The sequence below is a fragment of the Falco biarmicus genome, chromosome 4, assembly GCF_023638135.1.
Source record: "Falco biarmicus isolate bFalBia1 chromosome 4, bFalBia1.pri, whole genome shotgun sequence".
NCBI classification, from domain to species: Eukaryota; Metazoa; Chordata; class Aves; order Falconiformes; family Falconidae; genus Falco; species Falco biarmicus.
In genome coordinates, this window is record NC_079291.1 from 75546776 (window position 1) to 75561898 (window position 15123).

At 45.4% G+C, this 15123-nt stretch overlaps 1 protein-coding gene across 9 annotated transcripts in view; it reads left to right on the forward strand.

Moving 5' to 3' along the window:
• Positions 1-15123, forward strand: part of PIGQ (phosphatidylinositol glycan anchor biosynthesis class Q) — a 38823-nt gene that overhangs the window by 8132 nt on the left and 15568 nt on the right. For all 9 annotated transcript variants that reach the window (XR_008821274.1, XM_056334855.1, XM_056334860.1 and 6 more), the window contains exons 3-7: positions 3385-3516; positions 4720-4840; positions 10219-10345; positions 11347-11500; positions 14034-14145. Coding sequence is in view for 8 of the 9 variants with exons in the window: in XM_056334855.1 (XP_056190830.1) it covers positions 3385-3516; positions 4720-4840; positions 10219-10345; positions 11347-11500; positions 14034-14145 (646 nt within the window). In the remaining variant the exon portion in view is untranslated. The remainder of the gene's footprint in view (positions 1-3384; positions 3517-4719; positions 4841-10218; positions 10346-11346; positions 11501-14033; positions 14146-15123) is intronic.

A 15123-nucleotide genomic window follows, 5' to 3' on the forward strand; every position in this document is an offset into this window, starting at 1 on the left:
GGACATCAGGGTGGTTAAGTACTGAGGCAAGAAACTCTAAAAATGTCTATTTACAAACACTGTGACCTCTGATTCCTCATCAAGGAGGGAGGCACTCTTCCTTCAGGTTCTGGCTTGGAGCAAAAAGACAGCCAGGGGTTCTGGTTAATGGAGCTTTAATATTTGCATGTGATCCTGACTCAGAAAGACTGCTTTTCATCTGATATCTGAAAAATCCACTCTCACTCTTAGAAAAAAAACCTGAATTGAAAAATCAAGTTTTACTCATGCAGGCTATTTTAATGTATTGCTAAAATTATTTGTATTTGGAAACACCCCAAAGATCTCCTGCTGCTTAAATAATGCAATGACACAATATCACTGGGTTTTTTGTTGTTGGTTGGGGTTTTTTTACGTGGTTGGTTTTCCATTGCACTTCTGAAAATCATCCTATATACTGTGTGGTAAACAAGTGGGAGCATTTATGGCAATGCATAGTCAATATGCATAGGGGTAGGAGACCACGCAAGAAGTATTTTTGGCTTTCCTCCGCAGTAACTCCTGGAGATGAGAGCTCCCATAGTACATCTTGCAACTATTATATTGAGCTTTTTGCAGTATGTTTGTATTTTTATTTAAATAAGTATGTGTATGTATTTACTTTCCAGAGAAAGCGTGTAAGTGGAATAGAGGTTGTCCTCTTGGTGTTAAGTGAAAAGAGAAGAGAGTCAGCTGTAGCACAGACAAGCACGGACCTCTGAGGTGTCTTTGGGCCCATCCTGTTCAATCAAGGCGATGCGTTTAGCCATTGCAGGCTGCCGTGGGTGCACGCGTTGGGGTGCTCCTGGGGATGGGGCAGAAGAGAGCAGCAGCCTGTCCTTTCCTTTGCCCAGGGTGTCTGGTCGGTGGGTGACCCACAGGGTAGCTGCCTGTAGCTTGGGGAGCCGTGGAGCAGCAATGGATGGCAAGAGGCACACGTGGCTGGGAGAGGGTGGGGAGGCTGTCAGCCCAGGGAGTGTTCAGCACAGGGCCCAGAGCCGCTGCTTTCTGCTTGAACTGGGCAGCTATTGGTTTGACCAGTAATTTTTCACCTTCAGCCGTCTGTACATAATCACACAGGTAGTGTTTCTTCTTCCCCCTGCTTTGCATTTCAAGTGCAGTTCTCTGCTTTAGCAAAGGTTTGCCACACCAGAATTTGTAAGCACGGGGCTAGGATATAATTGGAAGAGAAAACTCATCTGCACTTGTGCCTCGGTGCATCTGTGAACCCAGGTCATCGAGATCAGTGGCCAGTGCTGGTGCCCCCTGTGTCTCCCTCCCCTGCACAGTGCTCTTTCCTCCGCCACTTTAGATATCACCTCCTGACAAGTCAGCTGAGGAACAGTGCATTCATTTGTCTCTAAGGTGGGAGGCTGTAACAAAGAGCTGAGTAATTTGGAGGCCTCAAATTAAGAATGATTCACAGTACACTGTGTATTTCAAAACCAATGTGTCTGAAATCTGTATGGGGAGGGGGAAGGGGGGACTTCAGCACTCTGTTTTTTAAGCTGAGAAACCTTACACAAAGGATGGTTGAAAGGGCTCAGGAGGAAGGGAGGAGGAAGGGGGTAGCAACCACAGTGAACCGAGCAGGGTTTCTGAATGAACCATACACTTGCAATTTGTCTAAAATGTAGAAATTGCAGCTGGAGCCCCAGTCTGCCCATCCTGTGTTTTATCCAGGCCAGACCTGAAGGCACTCTGCTGCTGGCCAACAGGCTGAAGTCCCCCAGATGAAATCTGGGGGGCATGGGGAAATGAAATGGGGGCCATGAAATCTGAGGAAGGCATGCACACTTTGCAGGGACATCTCCAGGCCATGTTCACTAACGATCCAAAGAACTGTACAATTTCAAAAGCGAAGCAGGATACAAGGAATAATTTTAGCATTTGGAATGAATGTAAACTGAAGGAACATGCCAAAGCAGTAAGCAAGAGTAGGTGAAGGAAGTGACTGAAAGTGAACATAGATTCCTGGACCCTTAATAAGAAGTTTTACTTATTTTTACAGTGAAACACTGTAAAAAGAGTGAAACAACCATTGCATACAGGAAAGAAATGATCCAAATTATGTCTGCCTCAGATTTTATTCCCCACAACAAACATGGTGCTCTGTGTTGCTGTACTGTTAATATGCATTCTCTGAGCAGCCTGCATCCCATGGTATCATTTTAGACTACACAAATCACCATTGTTCCCATCTTTATAGGTTGTGTGGTAATAAAAGTAACTCCCAAAAATAATTGAGCGTCACTTAGTGCTTTTCTTTGAGTCATAAAAAAAGAACAGTGTGAATATTTCCTCCTCTGCAAGCCTAATGTGGATGTTAACTTTGAAACCAAATTAAATGCTAAATGTTCTATTATCTTCATAATGCTGGTCACCCTTGGCAAGGCAGTTGACAGACGGTGGAAATGAAGACCCTAAGAAAGAAATTTGGAATTAATAAAGAAGAAAAGGATCAAGTGGAAGAAAAAGAAAAGAGGTGGGAAATGGGACAGAAACTGCAAGGAGAAATGCAGCTGTTTGTTGCAGCAAGCTCTACCACTCTGGATTTGGAGATCTGAACGCAACTCTCTTCCGATTGCCGTACTACAAAGAATGAACTTTGGTGGAACCAGACCAGCGCAGTGGTGATAGAATCCAAAATGGCTTCAAGATTCAACCATCCAACACCTCATACCATCTTTCCTGCCTTGAAAGACTGTTGTGACAGATGGAGCCCAATGTCATGGACCAAATGAACTCAATGGATTTTCAGGGGGATGCCCGTAGACTAAGGGAGTGCTATCTGTGTGTGTATATTAAAAGACAGAAAAGGTGATGATGTATTGGAAAGTATAGCATGACGTAAACGGTATGGAATAAGGGGTGGATACCATCCTGGTTTCGGCTGGGATAGAGTTAATTTTCTTTGTAGTAGTTGGTGTAGTGTTGTGTTTTGGATTTGGTGTGAGAACAACGTTGCTGACACACTGATGTTTTTAGTTCCTGCTAGGAATCCAACTGCCTTGACTCCAGTCCTTTGGAGACTCAGAGCAGTGTGCAATCCCAGTGATGTATCCCAAAGCGGAGGGTGGAATCAGGATTGCCTTCTGGCTTCCTTGAAAGAGCAAGTGAGGCATGTGGTTTTACAGAATGGAAATGATAGGTTGGGTTGTCTGCTTTAAATGTCTCGGTCTGGAAAGGCTGCCTTAATTCTCTTAAACTTTATGAGAGTAGTTAACATCTAATATTCTTTAATGACAATATGTTGACACCGTCTCTGGTTGCACAACCTTAACTTTCCACTGAATGTTTTATGTGGAGTTTGTACGCTGGACAGCCAGTTATACGGCAAAACTAAATCCCTTCGTGTTTTTGCAGGGTGCTGAAGTTTTGGCCTTTGTCTTTCTTATGGAGCAAACTCTCAACTTGTGAACAGCTGGGATATCGCCTGCAGCACCTCCAGGTCATCAGCAGCAACAAGAAGGCTCAAAATGAGTCTCAGCTAATGAGGTATGGAGTACATATAAAGCCATGCATAGCTCTGCTCTAGCCCTGTCTCCTCTGGGGAACCCAAACCACAGATCTTCTGCCCGCACAGTACTGTGGGGTCCATCCTCACTGCACCATGTCATGTTGCCTTCCTCGTTCTACTCCCTGCTAGTTTGCAGATCTTTGCTGTGCACTTTGTTTTTATTAATTATGCCTTTTGCCAGATAGATGCCTTTTTCCCTAGCTTGGGAAAAGTGACCAGGATATTGCCCACAGAAAGCTTGTGCTGCACCCGTGTGTGTAGTGCTTTGCTATCGTTACTCCCACAAGCTCATTGCTTTCACACATGCTGCTGTTAACCAAATTCTACAATCAGTATTCAGTGCACTTTCCGTAAGAGCAGAAAAGTTTAATAATCCCCTCTTTCACCCACTTATTTGGGGACTCTTTCTTGCAGTAACGGCAGACGAAACTCCAGCAGCAGTAACGAGTCAGTGTAGCAGAAAAAGCAAACATGCAGCACAGTGAGTGGAACAGGGAGAGGCAGAGATCTGAGACAGATATTGAATGCCCTACGGCCATTACACAGCGAGTCTTGTTCTGTGTGGTTCTCTGATCCTGCAGTAATAGACTCCCAGTGAACACTTAAAATAGATTAGCAGATTTGAAGGCCAGAAGTAACTGTGATTGTTTAATCTGATTTCCCGAATAACTCACGTCATGGAATTTCATTCAGAAACTCTAGCAGTGAAGGGGCAGTTCATCAGCCCTTCTGGGTGTGTGTATGTACCCAGAAACACTTATTTTAAATTACGTTGACTAGTGGTTCAACTAAAGTATACCTCTTGGAAAGCCAACTGATCTCAGTGTGGATGCTCCAAGTGCTGGTGCCCTTAGTATTGGTAAATCCCCCCAATTATATGTGTACTACAGACTTTGTCTAACATTCCTCTTTGTAGCTTCAGTCCCCTTACTAAAGGGGACTCCCCTTACTAAAAAAGGTTTTGTGGTGTGGCAGGCGCTGAGTGGCTCCGTGTTTGGCCACAGAAGTAGCAGCACACCAGTGAAAGTCAAAAGATCTCTGTACTGTGCCTCTTCAGTAAATTGTCCTGGTTCCCTGGGACATTAAAGATGCTATGTAAATGAAGTCAACAATTGCCATTGAAACATTAAACAATGTCCTTCCTTTTTGTCTAACACTGTTTCTCTTTATCCTGCATGTAGGAAAGCCAACATCTTTGTCTCTCTGCTGATTGATGTGGCTCTGGGGATACTGCTGATGTCCTGGCTGTACAGAAAGAACCGAATTGGTCACCTTGCTGACACTCTCATCCCCGTGGCCGATGTAAGTCTGGCCAAAGCCATTTCTCTTTCACCTGCTGTGGGTACTGACCAGCTCTTGGTGCCTCGGGTTGTAAGGAGGCAATGCCTTATGCACAAGGTGTTCAGAGAGAGTCCTGTCTGAAGTCATGCAAATGAGGTCTCCTCAAGAACAGTGAAATCTTCAAATCGAGCCTGCTGAGGCTGCTCAAAAGGAACACGGCTCTGCTTTGCATGTGCAGTGAATAGTAATTAGACGTTTACCGGAGGGCTGCTCCAGTCCTAGAGTAACAATTATGGCTTGGACAGAGCTCTGCAGCTGCAGATTGAGTGGTTATCAAGCCAGAATACTTTTATTCTGGAGTCAACAGGAAATGTTCTCAAGTTGTTGCTATATGGGGCATTTGGGGTGTGGGGGGAAAAGCTGTAACCTGGGTTGAATCTGATAAATTGCTGAAAGTCAAACTTGATAAGCAATGCAGCTGTGTTTGTGAAAAGGAAGTTTGTGGGGAAATCCAAAGGCATTAGCTAGTCAGGATGTAAACACCTGAAATCCTCTCCAAGAGCTCTGCCGTACAGATGGTAAACTAGGAAAACTTGCTGCCTCCTGTGATTTTCTCAAACATAACTCCACTTGCCCACTAAGATCTCTTGACATCAACTTAAATTCATGAAGAACAAGTATGACTTATACTGTCCTGCTTTTCTGGTGGTTCATTTTAGGCGCAGTGCTCCAATATATCTGTTTAGTGGCAGTAAGGAACATGTAATGTACTTTACAGGCTGGAGACCAGACCACTAATCTGAAGTTAGCTTGGTTTTAAGAGTTTCTGTGTCCTGGAAAGAAATGTGCAGCCGACGCTGAGCGCTGCCATGCAGCTGCACAGCCTAATCCTTTCTCTGCCCACTTTCCTTTCATTTCTAGGAGGGAAGGTGGATCTTTCCCTTGGTTTCTAGCAGCTGGAGAACATCCTGTCTTTGCTCTTTCTCCAGCTTCTTGGTTGGGAGGAATTTTATTCTGATTAGAGAATTCCAGCAGGAGTTTACTTCTCCTACTTATGCTGTCTTTCTTGGGAAGAGCTCACATTTCCCTTGATGGTCATCTGCTTGGTCCATATCTAATCTTTTAACTGTTAGAAGCTATAGGTCTCTGATCATTCTTGTATGCTGCACTTTCAGAAAGCATATGGAGTGCCCAGCACAACAATAATCATGATCCACGGCTATTTTTGTTATTTTTCATAGTAAAACTTTTAAGGATTGGTGCAGACAGCAGTGGGGTAGAAAGGACCACAATTCTTGCAATACATTTGCTCTTGTATTTGAGCTATACACTAAATTTTTTTTTTCTAAGTCGTATTCTCTCTTACAGATATTTTAGCTGGAGAAGTTTAAGTTCTCTAGAGCTCTCCCTATGGGATTACTTAAGTGTCCAGCTCTTAGAAATCTGATTTCTTAACAAGTCTGCAAGGAAGTGGCTTTTGGCTGCGTTCCTGTTTGCACAGGTGGCTCCAGGAGGGGTTCCATCTGCCCAGTGTCTTTGGCAGATGGACGCTCTCCGTGCTCAAGGTGTATCCAATCCCAGCACCTGTCCTGGATAGGCTTGCTCCTGAGACTTGGTCGTTCATTCCTCTTTCAGTAAGTTAGCTCATCTGTCACTCAACTTAGGTCATAGTGTCAGTTATTTTCACCATGTCTCCTACATGTGCAGACTTCATTACCTTGCTATCTCCAAGAACTGTTTACTTACTTTCCTGGAAGTGCTAACTCCTCCGTATGTGGGTGGCCTGGCAGTCAGTCGGTGCCTTTCTTCTCTGCTTCTCCAAGCTTATCAGTTCAGGCCACATTGACATCTTACTTTCCAGCCTTACTTTCTTCTTTCAAGCATATTAGATTGTGGACATAAAATCATTTGGAGTTGTCCTTTTACTGCCTTCGGTGGTCATTGATTTATATGCATTATGTGCAGGCCTTAAAAAATGCAGATCTGAGTGATCCCAAAATATACCAATGACTTCAGCATGTGGCATGCAAGCCAGCGCCACTTCTTTTCCAGTATGACAGCAAAAGCTCCCCTTAGCCATTCAGCAGTAGGTTTCCTCTTTGCTGCTGAGTGTCCATCTGGTATGCATTATTCCCATCACTTGGGCTTTCTCAAGTGCATTTGTGTTGCCAAGTTCAGTAACGCAAACTTTCCCATGTGCAGAATGAGTTACTTTTCCTTTCCCGATGCTCCTTGCTGTTCTGCTTTTTATATATGTGCCCCAGATCTGATGATGGCATTGACCTTACTTCTCTGTGTCTGTTAGTAAATAGAACATGATATGTATTACAATAAGTTTATTATATATTGTAGGGTTATATACATAACCTTATTTTAACCTTATTGATTTGATTTATTTTAATATCGACAGACTAGCCTTATATAATGTATAACTTTATTGGTTTGATTGATTTTAGTAATGACAAAATGGTAGCTGTGTGGGGACTGGATACAGTGCTCATCTTTTTTCCTAGCAAATATCTCTCTGGAAATAAGCAGATGCAGGTAGCTTGTTTGGGCTCTCAGCAACTGCCAGGGTCACTAGCTCAGGCTGCTGACGTGAGGATCGAGCCATGTTCCCTAGCCATCATTCGTCATCCCCTGATATAATGGTTCTCAAATCAGCACTTAGCTAGCAATTGTTGATGATGCACAAGACACCATTGACTGCAGCTCCCACTTTCACAGCTTTATGAGCTGCACTGCGCTGACTGTAATAACAAGTTGCTTTTGTCAGTAAATGAGGCAGATGTGATTCAGAGACACCTAGGGAGTAACTGGCGAGTAGCTATGTGCAGTATGAAGGACTGATTTCTGGAGCAGGCTTTCGAATCCAAGAAATGGAAAATATGAATAATCTCTCCGTAGGTGCCCTCACAGCTCCTATCCTCCTCTTTCCTTTCAATCCCACTAGGCTTCCCAATGGTTGTCCTTTAGTTTGCCTTCCACAAGACAGCCTTCTTTCAGAAATACCTGATTCAAGGTGCTACGTTTGTCTGTTTTAAAAAGAACTGCTTGTAAACCATCTTTTTTTTTTTGTCTTTCACCTCTTTCATCCTTGCTGATGTCTCTTTTTCTTAAGCTGTAATCTCTCTGAAACAGTTAAATATTTATCATAGATCGTGCCTTCAAAAATGTTACTGGGACTTGGAGATAATTGGACGTAAATTCCTATTCAGTCACATTCTGCTAATCCATAAGCACAACAAGCAGAGAGGTCACTTCCTGGAAAATATTCTTAGATGACATTTTGTAAAATAGTATAACTTATAGCCCCAAACACCTGCACCAGACACAGGGCAGATGTGTCTGGCAGGGAGTGCTTTGACTCTGCTTGCTGACTTGCACTAGATGCTCCGCTCAGGACGTTTGCAGTGAGCTTCCCGGTGCCCACCTGCAGTGTGCTGTGTGTCCTCCTCCATCAATGCCACATCACCATTAGACCCTCTGCATATGGAGACTAGAAAGAAACCAGTAAGGAAAATATTTCCACAGTGATCTCATCTAAACCATGCTAGCTTTAGTCTCCAGTTTGGCCGTGTCCTCACAACCCTTTATGAAACACTTTAATTTCACTTTTATCTTATTTATTAATACTGGCCACATTCGGTATTCATGACTGCAATAGGAGAATTGGACTCCCAGTCACCTTGCTATTGAACAGTCCTAAAATATCTGGCTGGAAAACAACCTGCAAGGTTATGCCTTAGAACTATATTTTGAAATGCCTTGCCCAGCTAAATAACAGCAAGCTAGGGCACCTTCCCAGAGCTGCGTGTCCCTGTCAGAATTCAGTAGCAGCTCTGGGACTGGCAGCCTCCAGAAGTATTCAGTGCTGAAAAACAGCCTTGCTGAAGGACTGCTTTCAAGCATTTAAATATTTCATTAAAATCCCCAAATGCTTTTTCTAAGGTACCAGTCCAACACTTTAAATATTAAAACCGGTCTATTTATAAAGGAGCTAACACTTCTCAGCCACAGAGGTAAGATCCATGGCTTCAAATCGGTTCTGACTTGCAGTGAGACAGAGGGAAAATGAAGGAAATGAAAGAGCAATCCTTTTGGATAAGTTGAAGATGGAGCCATTAATTTTGCCACTACACTAAAAGTAAATGTTTACAAACTCATCTTGCAAGGATCCTCTTGGTTAATAAATAAAATGGATTCGTTCCTTGGAAATAATTTCCCCTTAGGGAGATTATCCATATGAGTGAGGGGGAAAGTAGGCTACAGTGCATCAGCTCTTCATTCTTCTACGTGGGCAGAATTTGCAGTGCAGTTTGCTTGCATGGACCTGGCCAAGAGGGATTTTCAGAGGCAGAAGGCTTTTACTCACAATCTCTGTTCGTGTAGGACAGTGTGAGAGGTCACTTCTTCCATGTATGTTCCCCACCTCTTTGTTGGAGGTTACCATTCTCAGCTGCCTCAGTTCAGTCTGGTAAATGGACTTCACTGCTGGTTTCAGCTTGGGTGAGTAGGTCAGGTGCAAACTACTGAGGAGCAAAGCCACCCCATCTTTTGCCCTTGTCGGCTGCAAGGGGGACCTCTGGCAGAGTAGTGGGGTAGAGACAGAAAGTCAGTAAATAATGTCAGCCTGGGATTAAATCACCAGAAATTGTGAGTCAAAGCCCTTAATGATTTGGGGATGAGCTCCATTAGTCTTTTCTTTCAATAATTCAGATGGCTTCTTTTTGACTTTTTGACTCCACAAAGCCTGCAGAGAGACACAATGGTGGTAGGCAAGGTCAGTGCTACACAGCACGGTTACCTTGCCAAGTACACCACAGCATATCAAGACAGTTTGTTCATGTATGAACTACATTTTTATAATTGTGTTATTTATATAATGGTGTTTTCCACTCTGCTGTAAACACATACAGGTTATTTGTTTGTAAAAATTCACTTTTTGTGCCCATGAGTGCACTGCCATCTTCCCCCTTTCAAAATCCTGGCAGCCTTCCCCATAGTTAGATTACTTGCTCAGTTTTGGCTTTTCAGTCAACTGTCTAAAGAAGTTGATTTGTGCACCAGCATTCGCCATTTATTTCAAGGGCTCTCATTGCACCAAGAGGTCATACGGTGCAAGTCTGCCAGGGCTGGCCACGATCAAACACTAGGGTTCTGTTCCCAGCACTGAGACCACTTAAGCAGTTCAGATTCCTCAGCTTTGGATTCACTAAAGAGTCAATAAAATTTAACTAGGTGTCTGTAAAGTAGTTGTTTGGACTTTTTTTTTTTTCCCCATTAGATTGAAGGGTGAGTTAAGAATACTTTGGGGGGGCAGCACGTACAGTGCACAGGACCCATTCTGTGCAGTCGCAGTCTTTTAACTCAGGTGTCTTGCTTCCGTGTGTTTGTAGAATGTAGCTGAAGAGCTCCAGGACCTGCTCCAGTGGCTAATGGGAGCGCCAGCTGGACTGAAAATGAACCGAGCTTTGGATCAGGTTTTGGGCCGCTTCTTCCTTTACCACATCCATCTTTGGATTAGTAAGTGCAATTGTTTAATTTCTCAGCCTCCCTTTTCATTTCTTCCCTCCTGAGTGTTTAATGTTTGCCTAGAGGTGAATAATGAATCAAAATGCATTACTACAAGTACAAACTTGTCTGTGAGTCTTCCTGCTGTGGGAACTCAAGCCAAAGTTGGATTCCCACATGAGGAAGTCATGCATATTAAATAAAGTATTGATGCTTTGCAAGAAGTGCAAATCACAGCGGAGTTTACTTGCTTGATGCCATTAGTGGTGGGTGTCCAAGGGAAGGCTTTAGGTCTTACATAGGGTTTCGTAGTCTTTCCATGTAAGAGGCAGCTGACAGGATAGCGATGAGAAGCATGCTCTCAGGATGCAAATCCCAACCCTGTCCTATTGCTGACTTCAGTTCAGTGCAATTTTTTACTTCAAGTCCCTCCTTGAAATAACACACCCCTGCTATCCTTGATAAGTGTCTTGATGAAGGAGTACAGTCATGATGGACATCCTTAGTTATTATACTGATTTACTTTGCTCACCAATTAAGTTTGGTCTTGTTTCTGTGACTTTGCTCCGCTGTAGTGATGAAAGAGGCTGTTTGCCTCGACACTTTTTATTTTACAAAAGCCATGAGGGGTGGCTTTTGTGGGAACAGCAAGAAAAGAAAAAGAAAAAAGTTGCAGTAAAGGTTGAGGTGTGCAGCTAAAAGTGTAATTAGGAACTTGGGCACAAATCTAGAAAAGCAAATCACATGCGAAGCGAGATGACTGCTCTGTTCAAACTAAGCATGTCCCCCGCTTCCTCCCAGAGCTGCTACACCTGCACAGAAACCTGGGGTGAAAGAGAATTTTTGCCCTCCTAAACAGAAGATGGCATCTAAAGGAATTTTCCAGTTTTACTTCCATGTTTTGGGGGCTATGATTTCTGGAGCAATGTTCTAGGGTGGGGCGAATCGGTCTTTTGAAAGTGTTAAGGGGAAGGTGCCTCAGTCAAATACTGACACTCTGCAACGTCCACTAGGCTACATTCACCTGATGTCCCCTTTCATTGAGATGATCCTTTGGTATGTCGGTCTGTCAGCTTGTCTGGGCCTGACCATGGCTCTCTGCATCCTCTCTGACATCATTGCACTTCTGACCTTCCACATCTACTGCTTCTATGTCTACGGAGCCAGGTGGGTTTAGCTTTCTAGGCTGTGTCTTGGGTATGTTTGGGGGGAAGGGCCACTGAACACTCAGGCCATGTCTTTAATTCGTGGAGCATTCCATCCTGGTGTAGTTCTCTTGAATTCACAGTTTAGCCAGCAATTAATTTATTGCATTCTTTCATGCATGTAGAAATGATGGCCACAGCAGTACAAGCAACCTATCTTTCAGTTCTCCTGCATTAAAATATTTATTTATTGTGGTAGTGACCTGGAAAAATAAAACTACATGACAGGCAGGGGATGAGAAAGCAGTTCACCCCATCCCTTTGTTTCAACCTTATAGTACTCTTTTCAGTTGCCCTCTGTCCTGTAGTTTTGAGGGGAAGTGGAGGAAAGGGGAGCCCTTGTACTTCTGGAGAAGCCCCAAAGCCCCTGCCTCTGCCCTGCTTCAGAGGTTCTTGTCTGCATCGTGGAGTGCAGGTGCAGGTTTGGGGTTACCGCATGGCTCTGACACCATCCTGGTGCCATTGTCTGGACCTAGTGGAGAGCCCCATTGCCTGAGAGCTGGGCAGAGGCTCTGAGGGAGTGTGTGGGCGTGCAGGGGGCTTTGGCACATGTCCGGGGCATGTCAGAGTTGCTGTGCAAATGATGCCCACCAATGTGTTCTGTTCCTGCCCTCCACTAACACATGCTGCAGCAAGGAGTCACACAGGCCACTGGAGAATATCTGCTCTTGCAAGGAGATGAGAGACAACCTAACAAATGAAGGAACTTTTGGCTTATAAAGTACAGAATGGTCATCGTTCCTCCCCAGGCTGTGAGCAGAGGGCTTTACATTGCAAACAACAGAACAGTAGAACTTTAGTTATGGGTAGTTTAGGGAACGGTTAGAAATATTGAGATAAATCTATGAATTCGGTCTGTTGTGAGCATAGGCCTTGTACCCAAAATCAGTAATGGGGAGTCTTTTCCCAACACCTAATTACTGGAATTTCTGTTCTGGTCTGTGGGGAATGGCCTTGCTCCTTCTAATTGTGCAGAGACTGGAAATAGGAAAAACATTTTCTCAGCTGATTGCTTTTCCCTTGTGAGCTGCAGGGAGTCAGTCTACCTGTCTCAGCTGGTGGTTAGAAGTACAGAGCAGCTATAGTGTTATCTTGCCACTGGCACCAAAGTGCCCCTGCTGTGCCAGAATCCCCCTGTGGAGAGTCAGGAAGGGATAGCTGTCACCCACATCAACATAGCCACCACAACACCTTGCGTTCCTGCAGCTGGGGGAAGAATTTGCTGGTTCAGGTGCTGTTGAAGCCTGAGATCCCCTTCTGAAACAAACCGCACAGTGAAACGAGAGCGGGCATGTGTGTGCAGGCAGCCGGGGAAGGTGGGGCAGGTGCTACATCAGGAACACCATCGCTTGGTGTCATGTCAGGGTGTGTGTGGGAGTGTGTGGTCTTAGTCAGAACCATGGGGCAAGTGTGTACCAGCAACCTGGACGAGTTGTCCAGGGCACCCTCCTACCTAGGAGTTAGTGCACTGAGCTGTGCCTGCCAGTCTGGGGACACCCTGCCAGTTTTTTGAAGCAGTTGCTCTTCCTCAAACCACATTATTCTTTTGGATAAGACTCCTCGCCTCTGTTTTCACAACACTGCCTTGAAATCTGAGCAGTCTCCACACCCTAACTAGGCTGGTTAACCCGTCTGGCTTTTGTAGATCAGGCTTTCTCAGGCTCTGTTCTGCGCCACAAATTGCTTGTGTCCCCTTTCTTTACATCCCTGTATGCTGGACACTGCTGCCCAGGGCTCATTGTGCCTCCATCCCAGGGGCTCTTGCTTCCTCATCCTTATTCTACAGCTGTGTCTGTTCCCCACCCCTTATCACCCCAAGCTTCTTTCACCATTGCCATTTTTCTGGGAGGGAAGTAGCTCCAAGTGTCATTGCATCAAGTTATGAAAGTCCAAGGAAAGGATGCAGTAGGGGCGACCAGCCATTTCGTTGATCTCTTCCCCCACTCTTCAGGATGTTGGAAGCTGTGGCCTACTAACGAAGGTGCAGGGGCTCCAGTCCCCCCCCCTTGTTTCTCTGTGCTGAGGAGGCAAAGCTGAATTGCATTGCCTCAGGTGTGAGGGGTAAGACCTTGGCCGCTGCTGCGTGGAAGGGCTGTGTGGTCAGGGGAACAGGGCAGGTCTGAACTGAAGAGGCAGAGCCGAGCTCGGGGCAATAAGCTTGCTGCTGCTTTTGCTGTAGGGAAGGTGGTGGCGTGGAGCTGGCAATTGGTGCTGCTCATAGGGGACACCCTATCAAGAGCCTTGCCGCAGCCCTGGCCCACGGCATGGCCACTGCCCACCAGTGGCCCAGAGCTGTCTGCGGTAGCCTCCTTTGCCCGTGCCAGGGGCCAGCCCAAATACAAGACTGAGCAATTGGTATTTTTTCTGCATCGTTCTCAAGTTGATTTCTTTTGTCACACTGAGCGAGTGGGTGCAGGGGTGTAATGCTGACAGCTGTTTTGTGTTAAAGCTTGGGAGCTCGCAGCTCTGACGCACAGCATCTTCTCTTCACTCAGGCTCTACTGCCTGAAGATTTATGGCCTGTCATCTCTCTGGCGCTTGTTCCGTGGGAAGAAGTGGAACGTCCTCCGGCAGCGGGTGGATTCCTGCTCCTATGACTTGGACCAGGTAGTACTGTATGCCAGGGGCTTGCCACAGGACGCTGCCCATGGGCACTACAATCCTACTCTGCTTTAGCCAAGACTAAGAGAGAAGCCACGGGAGGCTTTGCAGTACCCAGAACAAATGCATGCTCCAGCACTCTGTGTCTGTGGCTCTTAGAACCGAATGCTTGGACTCTGCTGCTCTGCAGCACCCCTTCACTTCTCTGCATGCTCTGCTGAGCACCTGCAAGGCGCCCTGGTGAACTGCAGTGGGTGCTGCAGGTGCTCGCAGCTCCTGGAGCATGGGAGTGGGTATGGGGGGAGGAAGGCAGTTTAAAGAGTGGTGCCCAGCAGTGTTGCCACAGTAACAGACGTGCCAGCGTTTCTATTAAAAGGCCCTGTTTCATTCAGGTTCTGCTGGAGCCTGGCCCACACATTCTCACTCAAGCAGCAGAGGCAGGTTTTTTGTCAGATGCTGTAAGCTCTTTTTAATTTCTGAAATGCCAAGCGAAAAGTTCGGCAGAGCCTGAACTGCTCCATGCTGGTGGTAGCAAACATGACTAAAATAATATGACAATATTTGGTAACTTCCAGGGCCAGTGCCTCTCTCTCTCCATTACAGCAGATAACCTTGAGCTTCTTACACCACAGTGGAGGAGCTATTTTTCTGTTTCTTTAGTGATTAAAAGCCTCTGTGCCAGGAAGAGGGTTTGCATCAGGGCTTGGTCCCTGTGTACATTGAGGAGAATTGGTTTGGCACTTCAGGCTTCATCCTGCTGCTCTGGAGGCCAGTGGGAATTTGGTTGTTGGCCTGGGAGGGAATAGACATTCAAAGCAGACCTTAAAAGACTTTTGGAGATGTTAAGCAACTGCAGTGGAGTGACAGAGGAGGGAAGAAACAACTGCTGTGAAGAGAATGGATTGGGTTATGATCTATTTCAGGTTACATACATAAAACTGGGATGTTGATCCACCTCTGTGACATGGCTGTCTGCATTATTTT